We start from the raw sequence: 25,770 nt of genomic DNA, 5'->3' as shown, positions 1-25,770 counted from the left end.
GGAGTCGTGTTTTTATTTTTAAGAGTTCTTTATTCATTTGCCTGTGAATTTTCCGCAGATTTAATTTAAGGTGATCTTTTTGCTCGACGTCGAAAAAATGAAGCGATTGACATAGCAAAGATAGTAATCATGACACCAGATAGTTCTTTCTTCAGTCAACGAGTGGCATTTTTGTAAACATAGCTTTAGTTGTTTGACAAGATTCTGTCCTTAAAATGTAAAATAGTTACTATGTACTTTCGGAAAAAAAAACAGAGAAAATTAAACAAACACACTGAAGGTTGTTCTAGCGAACTGAAGTAGCAATTTAGTTATATTCAGTGAGTTTAATAAAGCCAAAAAGGTGAGTAGGCGACTATTTGTAAGAAAGAAGTTTAATATTAAGTTGGCGCTATTGCTAAAAGATTTTCGAAACTCTTGATACGGCCTTGTTCAAACAACGAACTTTTACTTGTTCGTGAAACAGTGTATGCAAATGAGTGTCTCAAAGTTTATATTTTTAACTTTTATTTTGAACATTCACTAACGTTAGAAAAAGTGTACTGTTCGTGGATGATTACTTCGTATGTTTCTGCATAGGAATTCAGCTGTAAAATCGAATAAACTACCCGCAAACTGCAGTAAACAGAGACCAAAAACAAGGAAATTAAAAATGCTTTATAAAGGAAGTTTTATGTTTATATTAATGTCTCACTTTGAGCGAGACAAAGGTCATATGTATTTGATCACGAAATATGGCAAGCACAAATTAAAGTTATCAAATTCTGATCTGAACACTAAAATTTAGTAGATTTAGTTGTATATCGGGCATTTCAAAAAAACAATAACCCTCAATCTGTTAATAGATCTCATTGAATTTCGCAAATAAAAGGGCGAACAACCCAAAACAACGTTAGTTAAGTGATTTGTCTGTTACAATATACGGTGAATAAGAAGATAAACTTCACAAAATCGGTGGTAGACAATCACTTATTGCTAGAAGGAAAAATAAAACTTTTGGCATTTCTTTGTTCGTACGATTTTTTTTTTTTTACGTTTACTGCTATCATTAGTTCTTCTTGTCTGCGTCACATTCGAGCTGACGCTTCAGCTCCGATGTAAAGAAGGGAAGCAAGATTCCTGTCGTGAATTTAGATTTGACTCACCAAAGAAAACCTTATTGTATATCAAATGTAAGACGTTGCATGGAAACAAAGATAGAACAAGTTATTTGCATGTTAGGCCATATACAAGCCGTGGTCAATAACTTCTTATTAAGCGAATTCATCATAAACTCCGCCGTAACATTCTGATAACGTGGCAAACTTGGCGTGAAACAGATTAAATGTTTGCATAGGAATCGCCAAATGTAAATCATCCTAGCGCCCAAGCTTTCTCTCCTGCCTACTTCTGACGTCATGAATTTGTGTCGTCCGAACGTGACGTCACAGGAAGGCTTTTGGCGGGAATTCGTTCTCCAGCGGGTTGGTCTATTTCGTTCCCAGGCTCTTGTTCACGCTTCGCACTCGGATATGAAAAGACCTCTGTATGGCCTGGATTTAAATTTTCGTGTCATATGAAAACAATTCCAGGTTGTTTCTTCTTCTCGTCCCTAAAGCGATAGAAAGAGAGACCAGATCATGCTTAGCCTGTGTACAGTCGTCCCCCTTAACGCGGTGGTAAATGTGAATTTGAGTGAAATTTTAGGAGGTTTAAAGAAAAGGAAAGGAGAAGTAAAATTGTTTTTGAAAGACCACCAGACAGTTGACCCTTACGCAAGAGCACTCCAGGTTGTCAGGGGACTGTTTTGGTGTCTACCTACTAATTTTAAACTTCAAATTCTAATTTAAAATCACACTAAATATTCAATACTTCTTATTTCTCCAAATTTTACTACTACGAGATATTTGCATTAAACCCACGTTAAACGGTGGAAAAACGGCTTACACATGAACCCCCGCCTTAAGAATAAAAAGCAGAACAGCCTGGGAACTACAATCATTGACAAAAGTGTTGACACATTATTTATTAAGGCCCTATTTTATTGTTATTTGGTCTTTTTTCACTCCATCCAATGTTCTTCAACATTGGATGGAGGAAGGGGGTATTTTAGTAGACAGTCATGAAATTTTAAAACTAGTGATTATTTTGAATAGGCAGTTGGTAGTAAAGGACGCGTAACAAAGCTTATTGGCAGAGTCTTTATTCTTCCACTCCTTAGATACTGGGGATGACAGGACGATCCAAAAAGTACACCAGCTTAGTTAACCCTTCCCCTTTTAGAAAAACGGGAAGCATTAAAACAGGTCAGATCAAAAAGCTACCAAGAGCTATGGTAGGTTTTGCTGCATCTGTTGGTCGCATGAGAAGAATTAATGATTCTAAAAGGGACTGTGTCATGGCTGAGTTAAGTTTATTTTATTAAGTTTTGCTAAATACTGGCTGCATGAGCTTGAACATAAAACAGAAAAAAACACATCACACAGTGGCTCCCGTTAATGAACAATCCCATGTTTATTTTTTTTCAGCAGTTTCCTTACAGCAGTTTTGAAACAACACAAATTTATATGATCAGTATAGTTTAACCCTGATAAAGACTGACATCACATTAAGTTTTTTTCATCTAGCTAGTGTTATAAAAGCAGCTGCTCTTCTACATGTTCTTCTGACAGACAAAGTGATTGAGTTTCACTTATTAAATCAATGCCTTGACAAAAAGGCTGTGACAATTGTTATCCCATTAATACCCGTAAGCAAGTATGCGAAACTCGTTTAACGAACAAAAATATTTCCATGTGGATTGGCCACACCTTTCAACTGATTTGCTTGGGTTTTTCCACATGGATCATGGACAGGCCAATTAGTGCCCGCGTTGCCGTCAAAATAATAGTAAATAGTGGAACTCGCTGTTATGTACGGTCCGTACGTGTACAATATCAAAGAATTTGGCACTACACCAGCACATTGCTCAGAAACCTGTTTAACCAGTTTGCAAGTGATTGACCCCGTCTTCCATTGCACCATGCTGCCAGTGCCTTCCTTGCATGCGATCCAGTTGTTGATGTTGCTCTTGATCAGGGTTTCATTGCCAATGGTGCGCCACAAAGCAAATTCCATGGACTCGTAATGCGTCTCACTCAGTGGAACTGTTGTAGACACTCGAGTGTTAGCTCCACTGGCTGTCCAGGTTGGACGCGGGGTGACAGCGTTTGCTCCGCTCGTGAAACTTGAGTAAGCTGTAAAGGTGTAGCTCCAAACTAATGTCCAGCCCCCTCCGTCCGTCTGTTGGTCGCAGTAGGCCTGGAATGCGTTACCATGGGAACCACCATCTGGGTCTATCCAATAGACGCCTGATCCGAGTAATGGCGCTTTCTGTTTCAGGTCTTGGCAATTTAACACCGGAGACTCTTGACATATTCCTGTGTGAAACAGACAAACAAGGAAATAAAATAAAATAAAATAGAATAAAACACGCAAGTTATTTTTCTATTATTAAACCGCAGTAATAATTGGAAAATCAAATGCCTGCGTTATGGTCACGTGGCAATCCACTATTTTACAATGTTGGACAGCCGTGTATCCTATTGGACAGCAAAATGCTGTCCGGAATATTTAAAGCATAAGGAATTTTGACAACTGTCTACAAAGACTTTTGGTCCAAAAACATTTCCATATTGGGTTTGGAGGTTTGGACGAATCCAGGTTAGTCTCCTTGGTTTCCGTTGCAAAAAGTCTTTTAGCAATATGCTGTTTTAATCTTTGGTTACAGCGGTTTTTACTTAAGTGTCGAAAGTTTGCTTTGGTTTTGCATTAATACGCTTAGAGTTTATAAATCCGACGACGCGCCACTTTCTCAACCTACCAAAACTAAAACCAAACCCAATCGTGTCTCTATCTCGCTTGCACAGGTTTTCCTGCACTTTGTGCCGGCTACATGTACTTCTTCGCGTTTTTATTGGTTCACTGGATTATCTGTGTTCTTTGAAACCGGCCAGTGAAATTACTTTGCCTTTGGGTCTCCGACAATCAAGTGAAAACCGCTCTAGCATAAATTTCTTACAGTGATAGTCGACGATAAGATAAATAGCACTTCAAACAATAGGAATAAATAGTTATGAATGACTGTAGTTACCTTTTTTACTGTCATCTGCCAGTTTATATGTTCCTCTGGTATATTTCATGTCCAACACTTTGTGTTTCTCCAGTCCCCTGGTGGTTAACATACGTAACATACCGCAACTCTCATTTTGTTTAATACCGACCTTAATGGTGTTGATACTTCATGAATGTTTGAATAAACATTCAATAAACGCTATATTATTGTTTATGTTACAGAGTTTTAAAAAATTACATACATGAAGTAAATTGACTATAAATTATGAAGCTTATGATCTAGCTCTCAGGAAATTCACAAACGTTTCATCGTTCTACCTACTGTTTCGCATTATAATTAATACACCGATCAACTGATCTATTGACTTTCGAAGCTAAGGTTAAAACGAGAAAGTTTCACGGATGTTGCATTAGAAACAAGTTAAAAAACTGTATATTCTCACCTTGCTGTTATTAAACTGTGGGAGAAGATAACCAAGGCGAAACAAAAGTGGAAGAACATTTTCGGATTTTGCATCGGTAAAAGATCAACTGAAAGGGAAATAAGTATGTAAGGTTAGCAACTTAGATACCTACAGCAGAAGTTCAGTTGCGCCAACACTTATTAGTTATTTTGAGTTTAATCATAAGGAAGGAGTAGACAGGAGTCTTTATTAGTTATGCAACAAACTGCAGATAGTAACTTTAAGGAGGCTCGATGTAGTTTTTTTAGCCGAAGGGTGGTTGTTTTGAAAATTAAAATTATCTAGGAAGCCAATGCTCGATTTTTGCCAAAATACACCATAATGATCAAATATGACCAAATTTTAATTTTTTACCCGTCACTTAGCCACAAAGGTTACCATAGCAACGATTGACGTTTTCTTTTGTTCTAAAACAAGCTTGATTTTCTCGAAATCTAGATTGACTCTTGGTGTTTATTTTTTGATATGTTAAAGTTTAGTAGATTGACTAATTGTTGACGAAATTTTAGAAAAATCTGTAATAACTACATCGAGCCTCCTTAAAGCGGTTTCCGTTAGCTTTGGTTTTCCATTACTACGCTAAGCGATCGGTTTTTAATACTCGAGCTACTTTCTCAACCAGTAAGAAGTAAAACCAAATTCAACCATTGAGCGCAAACACACGTTTTCCCGCGCTTCATGCAGCTACATATGTTTGTATCTCCTTCTAGTTTTGTTTGGTTCACTGGATTGTTTGTGTCTTTTTTTGTGATTGGCAAAAGCTAATACTTTGGTTTTGGATTTACGACACTCGATTGAAAACGGTTTTAAAACCGCTTCTGCTTTATATATCCACCAAATAAACATAGAATAAAGTATTGTTAACATGTAATTAATGCTAATAACGACAGATACTTTGGCGACATTACGACGCAATGGCAATACATGCATGTCAAAAAAAAAAAAACCAGTTGTCATGGAAACGACAAAATCGGTGAGCACGAAACGCTAACGTCACAATATTCTTAGTTAAATTTTGAGAAAACCATCAAAATTGATGAATAAGGTAAATGGTTTTAAAATTTCACATTTTTAAAGTTGGTACGATCTGTTGCAGGAACAATTAAAGAATAGAGTGAGTACTGGATTCAAGTAATGTTTTGCAAGTTTATAATGCTGGTCAGAGTAAAGCAACGTCGTGAAATCAATTCACATAGTATGGATACCAAATCTTTAAGCCGAGAGATTAAATTCGCAAAAAATAAAGGGTGAGTGTGAAATCAAAGCAATTCAACGCAGATTAAAATCATACAACAAAAAATTAAATTATCAAAAATTCGGTAAGCAACACTCAACTTAACCGCAAGTTTGCTGTTCTTCAAAGGGTACTGAGCAATGAAAAGTACCACGTTTCGTATAAACATATTCCATTCGACAATGATCACAAAAAAACTGAATAGAAACGCGGTTCCCGAACCGCTGCACTTGATACTGAAGTCAGTAACAAAACCTTTAGTATATTTTCAGTTTTCTGTTGTCTTACTACATCAGCTATCGCAATGGGGAATTTGCGCAGGTTTTGAATTTGGTATTTTTACCTAGAAAGCTAACTTGAAGTTAGAGTAAAAAATACCACTTACCTTAAAGTAACCCAGCACTTGCACTGATAAACAAACTCAAGCTAAAATAAAGAACAGAAGAAAAATCAAACTCGATATGATACGAAGGAAGAACAACACCTTCACACTACGATGAACAGGAGCTTATTCAATACTTACTTCTTGCTGCTTCAAACTGAATGCGCCTCTTGTTGAAAAGCGATCAGTGTTATATGCTAGAATGGTTTGTTTTAGACGTCAATTTGTCCGGCTAAATAAAGTCATTAATTCTTCATTAATTTGTTTGTCACGTTTTGTTTTCATAGCCTAATGCACTGGAGGAGAATTGCTTCTGAGGTTGATTCAACCTGAATAAACAAAAGAGACTGCAGACTTCAGATTTAATAGGTAGTTATACAAGTATAATTCAGGTTTATATACACAGGCGCCATGTTCTAAAAGTTGTTAAATAAAAGCAAATTTATAGGTTTAATTTAGTTTTGTACACACAGGCTTCGTTTTCTTAAAGTTGTCCAAAACAACGTCTGGCAGTTTAAATTATTGCTCAAGTTTGTCAACGTCACGATACTAGCTTAGGTTTCGTTAAGGGCATATGAATGCAAGGATCGCTCTTTTCTTTATCGATCTTTATCAGCAACTTATATCTGACTTCTGTTTTCTAATTTTAGAAATAATGAGATACTTTTAACAATCTGAATTTCACCAAAACAAAATGGGGTGAAAATTTTGGTCTAATACAATTGATTTTAACGATGAGTTTGAAAGAAGGCTGTGTTTACAAATTAACTTCACACCATCTTAATTTTAGTCAAACCATCACGAAACACCAATCGGAATGATTTGTGTTTTTCCTTCAGTTTGGAATTTTGGTAATTTAAAATTTCACTTATTTTCATTCAAGCTAATATGTATGATACTGGTATTTGTCGTATGGAGCGTCTTTTTTTCAATTTCCGAGATGTCGTGCATGACTTGAGCTACAATTCATCGCAACAATTTCTTTATTTGTCAATGACAAATGTGATTCTGCACGCAAATTTTGTCGGTGAGAATATAACATGTGTTATATTTGCGTTCTGGATGATTATTGTGATGGTTTGCCCCCGGGGATGGGGGGAACTGCCTATTGTGGACTATATGGGGACACTTCGCCCGAAAGGGGTACCTTTTTTTCAAGCTGTATGCATATAAAAGAGTAGGGATTTCACGAGTTGGAGTATATGAAAGGGTGGCTAGGAAAACTGTCATTTAGGTATTTAAACGGCTACCAACTGACGAGGTTTATTGAAGAAACTAGCATTGTTGTCGCGCATGTAAATGTGTGTTGAAAGTAAATGCAAACTACGTTTTTCCCTTATCAGTATGTTATTTAAAAGGACCTTTGAAAATATTTCAAACATTCCCACCAAACTACCGTTTTATTTACGTATTTTACGGAGTTGTTCACGTGAAAAATTAATAAGAAAACTGCAGTCCTTCTGTACGTTCGTGAAAAAGGTAAGTGTAAAGAAGGGTTACCTTTCCTGTCGAAAATGGTAGATAAAAAGATAAGGGTTTAGAACTCCGGGCGGAGCCTCCCCGTATGAAATTTTTTTCGAGTACCCTCTGGGGTTTGTCACATCAATGCAAATAGACTAAGTGGTCCCTTGTCTTCTGTTTGTTGTTGCCTTTGTTGACTTGTTTAAGAGGAACAGCTGAGATACACATTGTCTAATTTTGGTCCCACAGTGTCAACAGTCTCTGTTAGGATTTTGCGATATTTGATCACAAATGTTTGAGTTCTCGGTGATTAATGTGTTTTTTTGCCGGTCACTTTAATGCAAATAAATCTTATTTTTTAACCCTTAAGGAGCTATGCATGTCACAATATTTTAAGCCATTTTCCCGATTGTTTTCAGTTTAAAAGAAACCTCAAAACTACCAACGGAGAAATAAAAGCCCGAAAACAAACAAGAATAGTTTCGACTTAGCTTACGAAGATTAAGATGAATTTCGAACGACCAACTTAGCTCTTGACGTAGCGCCCTTGAATATTCGCATTTCTGGTCTTATAAAAATATAACATAAAGGCTTCGAGTCCATATATATGAGTCTTTATATAAATTTTTTGGAAAAATGTTTCCCAAAGATCGTCTTATTTACAGTAGTCGGCTGTCTTGGTCGTCTCCTTGATTCTGTCCTGCATACTATAGCTAGGTCTTCCAGTTTTACTTATGTAAACTTTGCCGCAATGATAAGGAAACCTACCAATCACGCCGTCTTGCTTAGCCGGGTCGACAGCGTCTTTTAGTCGTACTTACTAAGTGTGATCTCAATGTAGTTTCTGACTACATTGAGATCAGCGCTTATTCATTAATCAGCGCTTATTCATTAATAAGCGCTGCTCTCAAATAAGCACCGCGGTGCTTATTTGGCTATTTACAAAGAGACTGTGAAACTGTGTTCATGTTACCTATTACATATCAATCGAAATAATTTTATATTAAATTGTGCATACCTAGTACGCCCCTCACTAATTTTATCTATATTTCCCTCAGTGTTTTAACGGGAAGTTGAAATAGGCGCCGCTCTCGAATAAGCACCGCACCTTTAACAGGGAAAATGAAATAAGCGCCGCGACGCTTAATCGATCATTTACGGCAGTGCCTCTTAACGGAAAAATTAAATGCGAAATTAATTTCTCGTAAATGCAAAATTATTGAAAACCAATTTTATTGCAACATTATTTATCACAGGTTTCCTTACTAATGTCACAAAAGTATATAGCAAAGTATTTTAATATAATGATCAGTTTCCTCTTGATACACCTTTACATGATATTCAGTTCCTTTTACAGTCTACTAAAAGCATGTACATTTGTTTTCCAAAATTAAATAAATTATAAAATCAGGTTAAATTCAGCTCCTTCGGACTTCTTTATAAAATGCATTGGAAATCTTTGCCTTCAAACAGTTTCACGTTATTTTTTACAAAGTCAGCCGTTAATATTAAATAAAAGTGTTTTCCTGTGGTTTATATAGTTACACCATTTAACTGATTTGGTTTGTATTTATAGCAGCCAAGCTACTCCCGGAAAGTGCAGACTGAATAGCTTCGAGGATAACCCAGGGGTTTCAGAGTGCAAAGCAACATGACCATAAAATTGGAAACGAGGGAACAAAAGAAAAATAAAGCTTGGAACACGGGAACAATTGCTGTGTTTCTCATATTTTAGGGAACTGGGATCATAAAAATCGACAAAATACTTTTACGGAACAAGGGGTCACGACAAAAATTTTTCTGTGAGTTTCTCAGCTTGCGAAAAAGCGGCAGAAATGTTGTTCGTTGAAGTGCTGACCTGGTTGTGCAGGCGTCTGTTCTGTCTGTGAATGGCTGATGGTTACGCTGTCAATTTCAAGCGGGTTTTCTCTTTAATCCGATGGCCAAATCGTATTTTCCCGTTTGGCTTGTTTTTGGCGGTCAGACACGAGGGAAGACTTTCCACGAGAACGCTTTCTGGGAGGCATAACTTACAAATAAAATGAACAATAAGACAGCGTAAGATAACAATAAAAATATTGTGAAATCTACATGCTGACCGTAAAAGCAACATAAAAGCGTACCTTACAAATCACTCGCCAATTGTTTTCTGGAAATGTGCCTAACAGCTCGAAGAGGCTAAATTCAAGACGAAAGGAGATATAATTGAAAACCGTATTATGTCGTATTCTAACGCAACATCTTTTTAATTGCAAATAGCAATCGTGAGCATATACCGAAAATATATTCCAAATAGAAGGTCATAATGAGTAAAAATTTGAGAGAGCAGGAAATAAAAATGCCAAGAGTTCAACAAAATAAAAATGCGGAATCGCAAAACACATTACCAAGTGCATTGGACACTTTCCCTCTGAAAATGGCGAAAAGGGGGTATGTACACTCTGGCAAATGGCCAATGGCAAAGTGGAAGCACTATACAAACAATATCAAACGCGTTAAAAACACGATACTAAATCTCGTGGTCCAAAGGACGGATAAAAGAAACCTGCCAAGTGGGAAATTCCCAAAACTAACTATAAAAATAGGCAAGGTAAAGAACAAAATCGGCTTGGTCAAATCAAAGATGAACTGGAAATAAAATTTTAAAAATACACTGCTCCTCAAATTGAATGCGAAACATGAAGCCGCCGATAAAGCTCTCTACCATCCTAAAAATCCTCAAACTGCGATGGAGTTTGTATTGACCTAAATTATTAAGTTGAAAACCATCACGATAATAAAATGGGACTTACAATTCTAGAAAAAACCTGTGTTTCCAGTAAACTACATAAGGAATAGGTTCTTGTCTTCTAAACGAGCAAGGAGAGTATAAGGTCATCGCACAATTCAAGTAAAAATTGTTAACGAAAATCGCGACTATAATGAACAACAAGAAACTTATGTAAACGATGGACATAGAGGTGACCGAAACCAATTGCACAGGTTGATGTCATTTTGCGGTCATGGTCTGCCTTAAAGTGCATATGAAGCGAAATTTTTTTCTGTCGTTTTTAGTTCTGCAATATGTATATAAAAATACTGTAAACATTAAAATTCTACTGAACAAAGATTCGAGCGAATTTTGTGGCTATAAATACTGTTTTTCTGTCAAAAAAGTGTCCGGAGACTGGGTCGAGTTTATATTGCGAAATCCTGGCTGTGACGTCACCTTGGTGGTAGCTTGGTTGCGAAGGTTTTGTTTACAGTAGAGAATTCGAGTAAAAGGATAAAAAAAAAACTCCCAATTAGGCCGACGACTTCATTGGCGCGGCTTATTGTAGTAAAGACGAACTCAACCAGATCATCACGGTTTATTGTCGCTTCATTTCATCCAGGTCCTATTTTCACCTGGGAAATTTCCGAAACATCAGTCGCCTTTGTAGACATCGATATCAGTTCTATCAAGGGTAAGGGCTTATCGATTAGTGCTCAAATATGCAAACTCTTTTCCTCTTACAATAATGGCCACGCGTTTGCTTAATTATTTTTTTTTATAATGATTTCAGATCAATCTAAACCTTTAAACTTCACAGAGTTGACCCAGAAGGTCTAAAGACGCAAACATTAAGAGGATCACGGAGGGATATGTAAACGAGAGGGAGCCCACCAACCAAAAATTGAACGGAAATTTCCTTATTTTTTCTCCGCGAAAACAAAACAAAAAACAACAAGCACACATTGAGGCCGCAGAATGAGGGACTTAGTTATAAAACAAACGTTAAGTGTGAAATTAGAATAGAATAGATAAAGATAACATTGTTTTTTCGTTAATATAAAAACCTGCATTTATTTCTTAAAACCTTAATCTACAAATGTCACTTAAAATGAAAACAAATAACTGTGAACAATTACATCTTGGCGCAAGTTAAAAAATGATCAGTCCCTGTTAATTTTTTAATAAATAATGGTTCGTGGACGACTAGAGAATACTGCCTCGAGAATAATCGGCTGTATAAATACCTTCCCTCTTGAACTTGCATTAACTAGCATTTGGCTAATAAAAACAATTGCGTCTGCATTCAGCTTCCTGTTATTGGTTATTCTTAAGGAAATCAGGCCTCAGAAAAATCCGGCCTTTAACGAACAAAAATATTTCCGTGTGGATTAGCCACACCTTTTAGCTGATTTGGTTTGTTTGTTCCACATGGATCATGGGTCGGTGACCAGGTGCCGATGTTACCATCAAAATAATAGTAGGTCTCACTCTTGGCACGAAGTCCCGGTCCATATTTTTCAGACCCGGACCAGAAAAACTCTGGTACTACTCCAGCGCACTGGGGGGAAACCTGTTTGACCAGTTTACAAGTGATTGATCCCGTCTTCTGTTGCACTATGCTGCCAGTGCCTTCCTTGCATGCGATCCAGTTGTTGATGTTGCTCTTGATCAGGAATTCCTTGCCAATGGTACGCCACAAAGTAAAGTTCATGGCCTCGTACTGCGTCTCACTTAGTGGAACTGTTGTAGACACTCGAGTGTTAGCTTGTTTGGCTGTCCAGGTTGGACGCGGGATGACAGCATTAGCGCCAGTCCAGAAACTCGAATATTTTGTGAAGGTGTAACTATAAACTAAGGTCCAGCCCCCTCCGTCCGTCTTTTGGTCGCAGTAGGCCTGGAATGCGTTACCATGGGAACCAACGTCTGGGTCTATCCAATAGACGCCTGACACGAGTGATGGCGCTTTCTGTTTCAGGTCCTTGCAGTTCAACGCTGGGGACGCGTTGCTCAGTCCTGTGTTCAGAAAATAAAAGCAATTGGCTCGATAGACTTAAAACTGGTTTTGTGCTCAGTCAGTATTCAGTAAGGGACGGACCATTAGAAAAGTGATGGGGGGGGGGGGGGGGGGGTGGGGGAAAAACAAAAAAAAAATTCATGCAAGCCAAAATGGTAAGAAAAAAAAATCGTGCAAAGGGGAAGGCAAAGAAAAAAAATTCGTGCAGAAGGAAAGGTTCTAATAAGCTCTGAAAATACCTGTCATCATTTAACGCTTGATGAGATCAATTATTCGACGAAATATATGGCGGAGAACGCTGAAAATAGCATTTCCGAGCATAAGAAATTTCAACATTTTCTGGAGGAGCATGCCCCCAGACCCCCCTAGATAGATTCTGATCATAAAATTCGTTTAGCTCGTCTCTCTCCAGCCTGCGTAGATTGCTTACTAGTTAACTCATTTCTCAAACAGATGAATGGTACAGTGGTTGTAGTTTCTGTTGTCAATTCCTGTCAAATATGATTTCTGCAGTAATTAGTACTGAATTTCTATTACGTTTTGTTTTAGTTTTTGCATATGTTTATGTCTAAGTTTTCCCACGGACTTTACATAGAAATATGTGAAAAACACCCAGGGGGGTACTCCGGCTTGTAAATGACGGGGATGATCGAATGGAGGCAAAACTCAGGACCCAAAAAAATCCCTCAGTCTTCCGACATTACCCAAAAAAATCCCAGGACCAAAACTAACCCCCAAAAAATCCCTTGTCAAATTACCCTTAAATTGCCAGAAGGGCAATAATATAACACAAAGAAAATCATAAAAAAATTGAACGCTTGTGTTTGTTTATTCATCATACCATAAATACGCCAGGGCCGCGCCAAGGCACATTAGTTCGTTTTTAATACCCAACAAAATCCCCTATTTAAATCAAGTCACCCAAAAAAATACTTGCCAAATTTTCCTACCCCAAAAAAATCCCGGAATCGAAAATTTCAAACCCAAAAAAATCCTTCGATCATCCCCGTCATTTACAAACCGGAGTACCCCCCCTGGGGAAAAACACAAATCTGTTATACGAAGTGAGAAATTCATCCTGCTTTGGTGTGTTAAGAACCAAAAGAAGATGTACATAGAATCACAGTGTCCATTATGGATATAGGACACAGGGTGGTGTATGATTGAGATCGCACTTTAAAAGCTGATGTCAATTCAAAAACCTCTAATCCATTACAGACAATCAAAAAGACTTTTTCCTTATTAACTATTTTTTGTAGAAAGGGGTGAATCATGTTTATTTCCAACCTTCGATCAGGGCTTGGTCAGTCAATTTTGAGCTAGAAGGAAGGGGTGGGTCACATATTTTTCTTTTCCAATTGCACCGCCCCTTGACCCCCTTACCCCTCCCCCCTCTCAGTACTTATTGACAGTCCCTAACGGATGAAATCAATGAACAACAGCATTTTTAAAATATTTAAACTATTAAGCAAATAATCAACAAAGCAACATTTGTCAAAAACATTGTATAAAGTAGCAATACATGGCATTTGTCTGAAAAAAAAAAAAAACATTTGTCTAAAAAAAATTCGAGCAGAGGGTTTCACCCGAAAAAAAAAATTCCTGCACAAGAAATGGACAGAAAAAAAAAATTCGTGCAAGCCGAAAATTCCCCACCCCCCCCCCCCCCCTATCACTTTTCTAATGGTCCGTCCCTAACTGGGAAATGATATCTTTGCACACTGTCCATGAGTGTTTCGTTTCTGAAACCTTTTAGCACAGATCAACAGATGTAAGCATACAAATTACTGAATTCTCCTAGCAGGTCTTTTATAATTTTCTTTTAATTCTAAGTGGAAGAATTTTGTGAAGTCTCACTTTTTAAATCATTTTTATGTAGAATGAATGAATGTTGGTGTCATTAGTTTTATGACTAAAAGTGTTAAACACTGTTGGTATTAGTTTTGTCAAATTGACTCCATTGATAACATTAAGGATCGAAATCATAAATGAGGTAAATAAATTACCTATTTTACTCTCATCTGCCAAAAAGTATGTTCCATTGATCAGTCGTTTGATAATCTCGTCCTTGCAGAGCAGTGCAGTCTTGTAAAGGTAAAGATTGCCTTTTGCGTCCATGTCCAACACTCTGTATCTCTGCTGATCCAATCCCCTGATGATAAAGAGAACATAGTTTTAAAAACATTTCAGTTGGCCGTAAATTGCGCCTGTAGACTATTTTGTGATTCAACACGGGATGCTTGATCGATTGAAAACAACTAACATCAGTCAAGTCAAGAACAAAATATGTGTTTAATAGTAGGATAGGATAGTAACTTTATTTAAACACGGTACATTCATCAGAAATACAATTATGAAATACTCATGGTAATAAATACAATACTAAAAACTAAACAATACTAGTCTATACTAACATAACTCTGCTTTACATGAATGCCGTGTGCTATAACAAGTAAAAAGCTAGTTTGGGACTAAGAAAAATGATGTCGGCAACCAATTAGAAAACCATTGAGAGTTTGTGCCTGCCGCAAATCAGGTGATAATCTGTTCCAAAGCACTGCACCTTGGTAACTAAAACTGTTTTTTTGATAGTTTGTGCGCGGCAAAGGAACAGCGAGTTTGCCCACGGTGTCTCTCAGTTCGTATTGAGTTATATTACTCCTATCAGTAAAGATAGATTGCAAATAGGTAGGTACAAGACCTTAAGAGATTTGTAGAGATTTGTCAGAGCTAGTATTAAGACAATAAACCGTGAATTCTTGAAGACTACCATTTATTACTGCTGTAAGCGAAACTACTAAAAGCGACCATTTTGAGTGGTATCAACGAGTACTCCACAGCCTGAGATTAATTAAAAACTTCCTGTTTATAGAAAGTGGAAGTATAGTGTATTCTCGAGCTCACCTTGTGATCGAAAAGCAGGAGAAGAAAAAGATTCCCAACACAATATGGAGCAACATCGTTAAACAACCGTTTGCTGAGTCTGTGATCAAAGCCGACAGAGGTGTAATTTCGCCGCTTTCCTTTATCAGATGAGTTAATATGAAGTATAATCTTGGGGCTTTCTCTACTAGAAGCTTTGATTAAGTAAATGGATAATTAATATAACAAGATAAAACTTGCGGCTTCTATTGTTTAACCCTCTTAATTACTGTCCAATGGTGGACTTCGTAGAAATGTCAATTAAAAGTGTCACTGTCATTATATACAAAAGAAAACATTGACAGCTAGAGTTATTATATTTTTCCTTCAGGCGTTTTATCAATTGGTTATGTCTTTGTATTTTAAGATGATCGTAATGAAAATTTATCGTCCTGTGTAGCCAACTGAATCGAATAATTTAATTTAAAATTGAAGTTGTTCTGTCGCACTTTAACAGTTTAGCTTTCTTTGTATACAGTTAAATACAGTAAAAAAACCTGTGACTGACAAAACATTGACCGTAATATATGCTACTGCATTTTAAAAACTCTTGCATTAAGGTCTTAAATTCCAACATCGAGCTTTGTATATTTTCGTATGCATAGCAGTGCCGGCGATGCTAATGAGCTGAGTTACTCAAAATAAGTTGGGAAAAAAATAAAAGCCAACCAACTGAAGCGAATAATTTAATTTAAAACTGATCTTGTTATGTCACAGTGTTACAGTTTTGGTTTATTCGTATACAGTTAACACATTACAAACGCTGACTGGCAGAACATTGATCGTTATATGTGCTATTACATTTCAAAAACTCTTGCGTTAGGGCATGGAGCTTTTGTATGTTCATTAATACTATACGTGGCAATGCGATGCAAATGAGCTGAGCTACTCAAAATAAGTTAAGGAAAAAAATAGCAGCCCAAATACAACTGTCTAATACATAAGTTGTATGACTAAATCTTGGTTTTCCTTTGTCGGTCTCAAAGACAAGGCCTCACGAGTTTTGATCGATCGCAGTGAATTAGCATGAGCACTGTATCGGTAGACACTTTTACAAAGTAAAACGTTTCGTATGCTATAGTTTAATATATGTTATGTATAAACGAAAATTTTGGAAAGTTCTGGCGAATAATAGCAAGTTGCTTTTGGTGCAAACAAACTATCGAAACTGTGTCACAGTTGCGGACAAAAATACACAATAATATCAGTGGGTGACAAATCAAAAATCGTTCGCCAGAAGATTAAAGTTTCATTTTGAAACAAATGCGTGACAAGCGTTAGAGATGTTATTGGCTTGCTTCGTCACATCTGCTTATCTACCATAAGCTTCTCGAGTCTCTCTGACTGAGTCACCTTTGCTGCGTATTAGTTCAAGCGCGATGACGAAAAAAATGGTTGACTGGGTGGTCATTTGGGTTGAAAGAAAACTGGTGTAGGACTGCTTCGTGATGGTGGTAATGGATAGCTGTGCAATGTTCTTGGGAGCGGAAGTTGAGTCGGCGCTTGTCTCGGTTCAATCATATTTGCGGGTGGTAAACAGCCATATAGCTTGAACAGCCCAGCGACCGTTTATATAAATATACCTTTCAACTATTGGAGCTACTGTTTTTACTGTTTACTACTTTTTTTGTAAGAAAGAAAGTTAAATAAAAAACTGTCAAAAGTGAAATAAAAAACTGTGACTGCATGTCACAAATAACCCTCTAAATTCGCTTAAGGCAACTCAATGCAGAGCACGATCAATCCACAGTCAATTTTTCGTAACTTACCCCAGAATTAGTATTGTTTCTATTAAGTTATTTATTAACCTGCGGTTAGGAGTTCTTTCTTGCAGCGGGAGGAGGAAGAAAGCCTGATACAATTACTTGCCGAGTCGTCTGTAAAAAGTCCAGAAGCTGGACAAGCTGGATTTTTTTCTAATTGGTATAATATCGGTATATTTTAAACCTGTATACTGTATACCAAAATACTGCGTATATTTTATTTAACCATGGTTACTTTTATAGACAAATTCTAGGTATATTTTATCCATGGTTACTTTATACCAAAATTCGGGGTATATTTTACCCATGGTTACTTTATACTCAAATTCTGGGTATATGTGACCCTCCACGGGAAAACAGGGAAAAAAGTAAACGCACGGGCACGCGTGTCATGAAACGGCACGCTAAGCGTATCACACATCGCACGGATATGCGCATATTTAATAAGTAAAACAAAGAATGGCACGGTTGATATTGTTTCGCACGCTAAAGCTTTTATCTAAGAGCAGTGTGCTATTTGACAAGCTAAACGTGCGATATGACACGCGTGTGAAAGGACACGCGTGCGATATGACACGCAGGCGTGTGATAAGACACGCTTCCCAAACCAGGCTTCGTTTGTAACTTTTACATTTAACCTTTTTATGGCACGAACGGGTCGAAGCTATCTAAAGAAAAACATGCTAGACAGAAAAAAAAATGCTTTTCAATTTTTTGTTATCACACTTAGACAAACAAGCTTGCATAACTTATGTACTTACCCGATGAACGTGCATAACAGTTAGCTAATTCCAGATCGTACGAAGCTTATGCATAAGGCGAAAATAAAATAGAAATAACTTCGATTGAAACCACGATATTTAATTGTGCTTTTAAAAATATAGATTAATCACAAGAATTCAGTTAATCGAAATCTGTCGATTGCAAGCAAACTTCGCAAAGCGATTTGTAAACCCACGCCCAGACCACTCGCGGCTAACCGGGGAGGAACTGAAATGGCTACCAGAAACTGGACGTTTTAAAAGTTCGTTACCTGGAGACGTTGCTGCGACAAAAATATGACTCGGATACATTCTCAGAACAGAGAAGTGGGAAAATGTTAAGAATAAGATTAACACTCGGTGCAGGGTAAAACGGCGAACTGTCCTTTGCATACTACAAAGACAGATAGATTTTAACTAGTAATAACATATTTTTTACTCTTTTTGCTATCGTACAAGAACTTAATAGGTTTCCTAAAAAAATTATGTCAAAATTGAGGTGAAAGCATTATTGCCGGAGAAGTAAGAGTCGTAAGAACGCGTAACGTAGGCAATAAAGTACTGTTGAAATGTAAACATGTAAAATACAGTGTCATGCTAAGAATATTTTTCTGACTCTTTTATTGTCGGGCAAGAATTTTAACTTAGTGGTTTTGTCAAAATTAATAGGTTTCCTAAATATTTTAACCATGGTTACTTTATACCCAAATTCTGGGTAGATTTTAACCATGGTTACTTTATACGCAAATTCTGGGTATATTTTAACCATGGTTACTTTATACTCAAATTCTAGATCTGGGGTTACTTTATACCCAAATTCCGGGTATATTTTAACCATGGTTATTTTACACTCAAATTCTGGGTATATTTTAACCATGGTTAAAGTACTCATGGTTAAAATTTGCCCAAAATTTGGGTATAAAATAACCATGGGTAAAATATACCCAGAATTTGGATATAAAATAACCATGGGTAAAATATACCCAGAATTTGGGTATAAAATAACCATGGGAAAAATATACCCAATATTTGGGTATAAAGTAAACATGGTTTAAATATACCCAGAATTTGGGTATAAAATAACCATGGTTTAAATATACCCAGAATTTGGATATAAAGTAACCATGGTTAAAATATACCCAGAATTTGGTTATAAAGTAACCACCTGTAAAATGTACCCAGAATTTGGGTATACAATAACCATGGGTAAAATATACCCAGAATTTGGGTATAAAATAACCATGGGTAAAATATACCCAGAATTTGGGTATAAAATAACCATTTGGGTATAAAACAACCATGGGTAAAATATACCCGGAACTTGGGTATAAAATAACCATGGGTAAAATATACCCAGAATTTGGGTATAAAATAACCATGGGTAAAATATACCCAGAATTTGGATATAAAATAACCATGGGTAAAATATACCCAGAATTTGGGTATAAAATAACCATGGGAAAAATATACCCAAAATTTGGGTATAAAATTACCATGGGTAAAATATACCCAGAATTTGGGTATAAAATAACCATGGGTAAAATATACCCAGAATTTGGGTATAAAATAACCATGGGTAAAATATACCCAGAATTTGGGTATAAAATAACCATGGGTAAAATATATGCCCAGTATTTGGGTATAAAATAACCATGGGTAAAATATACCCAGAATTTGGGTATAAAATAACCATGGGTAAAATATACCCAGAATTTGGGTATAAAATAACCATGGGTAAAATATACCCAGAATTTGGGTATAAAATAACCATGGGTAAAATATACCCAGAATTTGGGTATAAAATAACCATGGGTAAAATATACCCAGAATTTGGGTATAAAATAACCATGGGTAAGATATACCCAGAATTTGGGTATAAAATAACCATGGGTAAAATATACCCAGAATTTGGGTATAAAATAACCATGGGTAAAATATACCCAGAATTTGGGTATAAAATAACCATGGGTAAAATATACCCAGAATTTGGGTATAAAATAACCATGGGTAAAATTTATCTAGAATTTGGGTATAAAATAACCATGGGTAAAATATACCCAGAATTTGGGTATAAAATAACCATGGGTAAGATATACTCGGGATTTGGGTATAAAATAACCATGAGTAAAATATACCCAGAATTTGGGTATAAAATAACCATGAAGAAGATATACCCAGAATTTGGGTATAAAATAACCATGGGTAAAATATACCCAGAATTTGGGTATAAAATAACCATGGGTAAAACATACCCGGAATTTGGGTATAAAAAAACCATGGGTAAGATATACCCAGAATTTGGGTATAAAATAACCATGGGTAAAATATACCCAGAATTTGGGTATAAAATAACCATGGGTAAAATATACCCAGAATTTGGATATAAAATAACCATGGGTAAAATATACCCAGAATTTGGGTATAAAATAACCATGGGAAAAATATACCCAAAATTTGGGTATAAAATAACCATGGGTAAAATATACCCAGAATTTGGGTATAAAATAACCATGGGTAAAATATACCCAGAATTTGGGTATAAAATAACCATGGGTAAAATATACCCAGAATTTGGGTATAAAATAACCATGGGTAAAATATACCCAGAATTTGGGTATAAAATAACCATGGGTAAAATATACCCAGAATTTGGGTATAAAATAACCATGGGTAAAATTTACCTAGAATTTGGGTATAAAATAACCATGGGTAAAATATACCCAGAATTTGGGTATAAAATAACCATGGGTAAAATATACCCAGAATTTGGGTATAAAATAACCATGGGTAAAATATACCCAGAATTTGGGTATAAAATAACCATGGGTAAGATATACCCGGAATTTGGGTATAAAATAACCATGGGTAAAATATACCCAGAATTTGGGTATAAAATAACCATGGGTAAAATATACCCGGAATTTGGGTATAAAATAACCATACCCAGAATTTGGGTATAAAATAACCATGGGTAAAATATACTCGGAATTTGGGTATAAAATAACCATGGGTAAAATATACCCAGAATTTGGGTATAAAATAACTATGGGTAAAATATACCCAGAATTTGGGTATAAAATAACCATGGGTAAAATATACCCAGAATTTGGGTATAAAATAACCATGGGTAAAATATACTCGAAATTTGGGTATAAAATAACCATGGGTAAAATATACCCAGAATTTGGGTATAAAATAACCATGGGTAAGATATACCCAGAATTTGGGTATAAAATAACCATGGGTAAAATATACCCAGAATTTGGGTATAAAATAACCATGGGTAAGATATACTCGAAATTTGGGTATAAAATAACCATGGGTAAAATATACCCAGAATTTGGGTATAAAATAACCATGGGTAAAATATACCCAGAATTTGGGTATAAAATAACCATGGGTAAAATATACCCAAAATTTGGGTATAAAATAACCATGGGTAAAATATACCCAGAATTTGGGTATAAAATAACCATGGATACAATATACCCAGAATTCGGGTATAAAATAACCATGGGTAACATATACCCTGAATTTGGGTATAAAATAACCATGGGTAAAATATGACCAGAATTTGGGTACAAAATAACCATGGGTAAAATAACCATGGTTAAAATATACCCAGAATTTGGGTATAAAATAACCATGGGTAAAATATACCCAGAATTTGGGTATAAAATAACCATGGGTAAAATATATCCAGAATTTGGGTATAAAATTAACATGGGTAAAATATACCCAGACTTTGGGTATAAAATAACCATGGGTAAAATATAACCAGAATTTCGGTATAAAATAACCATGGGTAACATATACCCAGAATTTGGGTATAAATAACCATGGGTAAAATATACCCAGAATTTGGGTATAAAATAACCATGGGTTAAATATACCCAGAATTTGGGTATAAAATAACCATGGGTAAAATATACCCAGAATTTGGGTATAAAATAACCATGGGTAAAATATACCCAGAATTTGGGTATAAAATAACCATGGGTAAAATATACCCAGAATTTGGGTATAAAATAACCATGGGTAAAATATACCCAAAATTTGGGTATTAAATAACCATGGGTAAAAGATACCCAGAATTTGGGTATATATTAACCATAGTTATAATATGCATAGAATTTTTGTCAGGCGTGTTTGCAGGTCCAATGTTTTTGTGACATGTTTGGTGTATAAAATAAATTTGGTTGTGTTGTTCGCACAACAATTATTCGTCAACAGTTTAAAGTTAAGTGCGCCAGTAATGACTATGGATAACAGAGGTACTCACGAATGTTTTAAAAATATGAGAAATATAACTCTTCTAAAAAGCCAGGCTACAGTTCGTAAATGCTTTTACTATTAAGTATGATGTATCTGTGTGAAACCCTTATATTCATTTAAAAACCTTAGATTTGCATTGGGAAACTGCGTCTTCATGCCTGCGTCACAAAAAGCGACAACTTAGGGAACAAAAATATTTCCATGTTGGTAAGCCACTCTTTATAACTGATTTTCTTGGTCTTTCCACATGGTTCATGGGCAATCTTTAAACATTTTGTGCTACTTTCAAAGCAATAGTACCCGCTACTGCTGGATAGGAACGGTACGAAGCCATGTATATTACGTCAACGATTATAGCACTACACCAGCACACTTCTTAGAAACCTAACCAGTTTTTGCTTTCTGTTGTACTATGCTGCAAGTGCCTTTCTTGCAGGCGATCCATTTGTTTACGTTGCTCTTGGGCTCTTTTCCCTCTTTTCCCCCTGTAAAAGCTCGTCGAATAGACTTTGAATCAAAAACGTACTTTTTACCCAGTATTTATACTGTTAGATTTTCGCAGTTCATTACTTAAAGTATAGCAGCTTGTATGAAGATTATTTTTACCTGTTGTGCTGTATTCTACCAGAGGGTATGTTTTTAAACACGTTACCTATATTCTCTCACCTAAATGTTAAGAAACTGCTGGAGAAGACTGAAAACAAAGCAAAACCAATGTGTGAAAACATTTTGGCGTTAGTTTAGAATCATCCTCAGTCATGACAATAAATGAAATGAGACACTGTGAATCCTGGTCACTGAAAAAAAAAATAATTCAGTGGCTCAGGTGGGACTCGAACCTACGACCTTCGGGTTGCATGACCACTGCTCTACCATCTAAGCTACAGAGCCACAGATGGGAACAGCGCGTGAGTGAATCCCATATGAACTTACATGTGAACAGGAGTTTCCTGCAACGAACATGTGAAACATGTATTACATGTGAAGAACAAATAAATGCGGATGAACAGTGTTTCGATTGTAGTTTAGAATATCATCCTCAGTCATGACAAATAAATGAAATTCGTCACTGTGAATCCTGGGGGTGGTTGGGGGGGGGGGGGGGGGGGTGAGCACTTTCCAAAAAAAAAATTCTGCGTAGGGAAATAAAAAACTGAAAAAAATCGTGCAAGGTTGTTTATGAAGAAAAAATATTAGGAAAATATTAAAATAAATCTTTGCCCGACCTGTGCTGAAAAAGTTTATTTCCCGAAAAATATACTACCACCCCTCCCCCCCCCCCCCATTCTCCTCGTAAAAAAATAATGGTCCGTCCCTCAAGTCCATCAAGTTAATTTTATTACGTCCGATAAATACAATTTACTCGGCCGCTGTGTTCGGTTCTTTCATAAATGACAGCCAATTAAGGAAAAAGAATTTAAAAATAGTTTATAAACAAAAAAAGGAATAGTTTTAAGGCCCTTTTGTCGAAAAACCAAAAGAAGTGTGAATTTGGGCCAAAAATTATGCTGTAAATGTATGCTGTGAACTTTCCAATGGTTGGAGTTTTCGACACAGTAGGCAAATTAAAATCCCATGGTTTAGAGCAGTATTTGTCACCAATGATACTAAAACGAGTAGAGTATACACTAATTTCATTGTTTTCATTGTTTGATCATTAGCACTTATTGTTAGATGTTGTATAACAGATGAAATAAATCAAAAATTCAAAATAAAAATTCAAAAAAAAAAAAGGTTCGACATAACGTGCGCGAAAGTATTTCCATTCGCTTATTCGCTCCCATAGATCTGTGAGTTAGCAATTGCGTTAGCCGGGATTCCACGGTAAGATCTTGGTCGTGTATTCTTTAAACGAGATATACTTCGATCAAGTTTTCTGTAACTTACAAGATGGAGGATGACACTTCACCCATTGGAGCTGCTGTGAGTAGGATTTTTTTACTAAAACCTAATTCTTATAAGATCGCCCCGATCGTCTCTATCGCATCGATCGCTGGCAAATACTGAGACAATCGTAGGCGATCTAAGTGATTGGAAGCGATTGGGTGTTCCATATGGTCGTACCGATCGCCTGGTATGAGGGAGGACCTAAAAAATGCAACCAACCAAACGTAAGACGGAATCCGCCAGGACTTCGAGTATTAATTGGATCAAATTATGTACCAAAATGAGATTGACATCTTTTAAAAAATTGTATATGTGTGTTAGTGTTTTAAATATCTTAGATCATCTCTAATAACACCAAACATCGGAAAGTTTCGAAGTCTTACTGAATTCCACAGAATCGATTTTAAGTCGACGATTTTACAAATTAAGTTATACGAGAAATTTCACCTATAGTTTACACGATTCTTGTACTCGTTAAAATTCACTTTTCTCACCCTCTGATAACAAATTGATACTGGTGTTAACACGGATAATTACTTACTTCCTTAACTTTTAAAAAGGATAGTCAATAACGTAGTAGGATTTAAATTATTCTGGTACTCGATTTTTTTGTCCAACTAAAATATTTATTTTAATTTCCTGACGGATTCTATCTTTAAAATAGAAATTAACGAACACTGATAGAAATTAACGTTATCAACGATGTAATTGTTTGCGTCGCATTAACGGCTACGCTTGCTATAGCAGGGGGGTGGGTAGCAAATTTCCATACATTTTCTTGAAATCTGAATGATTTTCTCACATCTTTCAAAGCAATCAGTATGCAGGTAACCGGCGGGTATCTTAAAGGCGCATGACGGATCTCTGAGCTTACCAAAACAAATTCAACAAACACAATAGCACAACGTCCAGCGAAACAGTCCCCGCCAATACTGTTCTTATTTATGTGACCGTCGACTACGTTTTCTCATTTATGTATCCTGTTCCTACTAGATTAAATGCTATGCATATAAACAAGTATGTATGTGTTGCTTTGGCGAAGCTCTGTTTGCTGGGATAATGAAAGACAAGACTACCATTTGGCAGATTTTGGCCACGGGTGTGGCCGTTTATTTTTATATCAAGGATAGAAATCTTAAAATATGGAAACCTTAAACTATTATCCCAGCAAAGGTGAGGGAGAACCCGCCAACCCAAATCAACGACGACAGAACAGAGGGAGGGGCGGGAAGGGAAAATTAACTTGACTACTTGAAAGCCGGCCATGAGGAAAAGGGGCGATGTAACCACGCCTGCACGACCTACATGTACATGTAAGAGCCCGTAAAATGTGACCGGAAGTATTCGTTGGAAGGGATTACACCGGAAGCTGGGAAATACTTACGAAACAAGCTACATAAACCCATTTATTTTTGCAAAATAAATATCTTTTATGTATCCTGTTCCTACTAGATTAAATGCTATGCATATAAACAAGTATGTATGTGTTGCTTTGGCGAAGCTCTGTTTGCTGGGATAATGAAAGACAAGACTACCATTTGGCAGATTTTGGCCACGGGTGTGGCCGTTTATTTTTATATCAAGGATAGAAATCTTAAAATATGGAAACCTTAAACTATTATCCCAGCAAAGGTGAGGGAGAACCCGCCACAGCCCGCCATGAGGTACGAGTGAGCGGGCACCCCCACCCGAAGCCAAAGCAACAGACGAAGAACACAAACATTGTGAACTGAACTCCAGAGCACATAATTGTCAGTAGG

General features: G+C 36.4%; 2 protein-coding genes across 3 annotated transcripts in view; both read right to left on the bottom strand.

Annotated features, from left to right (window-relative positions):
* Positions 1-6,330, bottom strand: part of LOC144629148 (uncharacterized) — a 55,596-nt gene extending 49,266 nt beyond the window's left edge. The window contains exons 1-5 of one of the 2 annotated variants that reach the window (XM_078487351.1): positions 6,314-6,330; positions 6,176-6,216; positions 4,536-4,623; positions 4,112-4,188; positions 2,476-3,398 (exon numbers count right to left, since the gene is read on the bottom strand). In XM_078487351.1, coding sequence (XP_078343477.1) covers positions 2,752-3,398; positions 4,112-4,188; positions 4,536-4,609 — 798 coding nt within the window. In that variant the 5' untranslated portion in view covers positions 4,610-4,623; positions 6,176-6,216; positions 6,314-6,330 and the 3' untranslated portion in view covers positions 2,476-2,751. Of the gene's footprint in view, positions 1-2,475; positions 3,399-4,111; positions 4,189-4,535; positions 4,624-6,175; positions 6,217-6,313 lie in introns of those variants that run through there. The other variant, XM_078487350.1, reaches the window with a different exon arrangement.
* A 5,113-nt stretch (positions 6,331-11,443) lies between these two features.
* On the bottom strand, positions 11,444-15,503 carry LOC144629151 (uncharacterized). The gene is made up of 3 exons (XM_078487354.1): positions 15,307-15,503; positions 14,409-14,554; positions 11,444-12,401 (listed from the first exon to the last, which is right to left on the bottom strand). Exons 1-3 carry the CDS (start codon positions 15,360-15,362, stop codon positions 11,749-11,751), a joined length of 855 nt encoding a protein of 284 aa, XP_078343480.1. The 5' UTR covers positions 15,363-15,503; the 3' UTR covers positions 11,444-11,748.
* Between the last annotated feature and the right edge of the window lie 10,267 nt (positions 15,504-25,770).

The sequence above is a fragment of the Oculina patagonica genome, chromosome 10, assembly GCF_052425735.1.
Source record: "Oculina patagonica isolate OP01 chromosome 10, crgOcupat, whole genome shotgun sequence".
Lineage (NCBI taxonomy): Eukaryota > Metazoa > Cnidaria > Anthozoa > Scleractinia > Oculinidae > Oculina > Oculina patagonica.
This window is presented reverse-complemented; position numbering and strand designations above follow the sequence as displayed.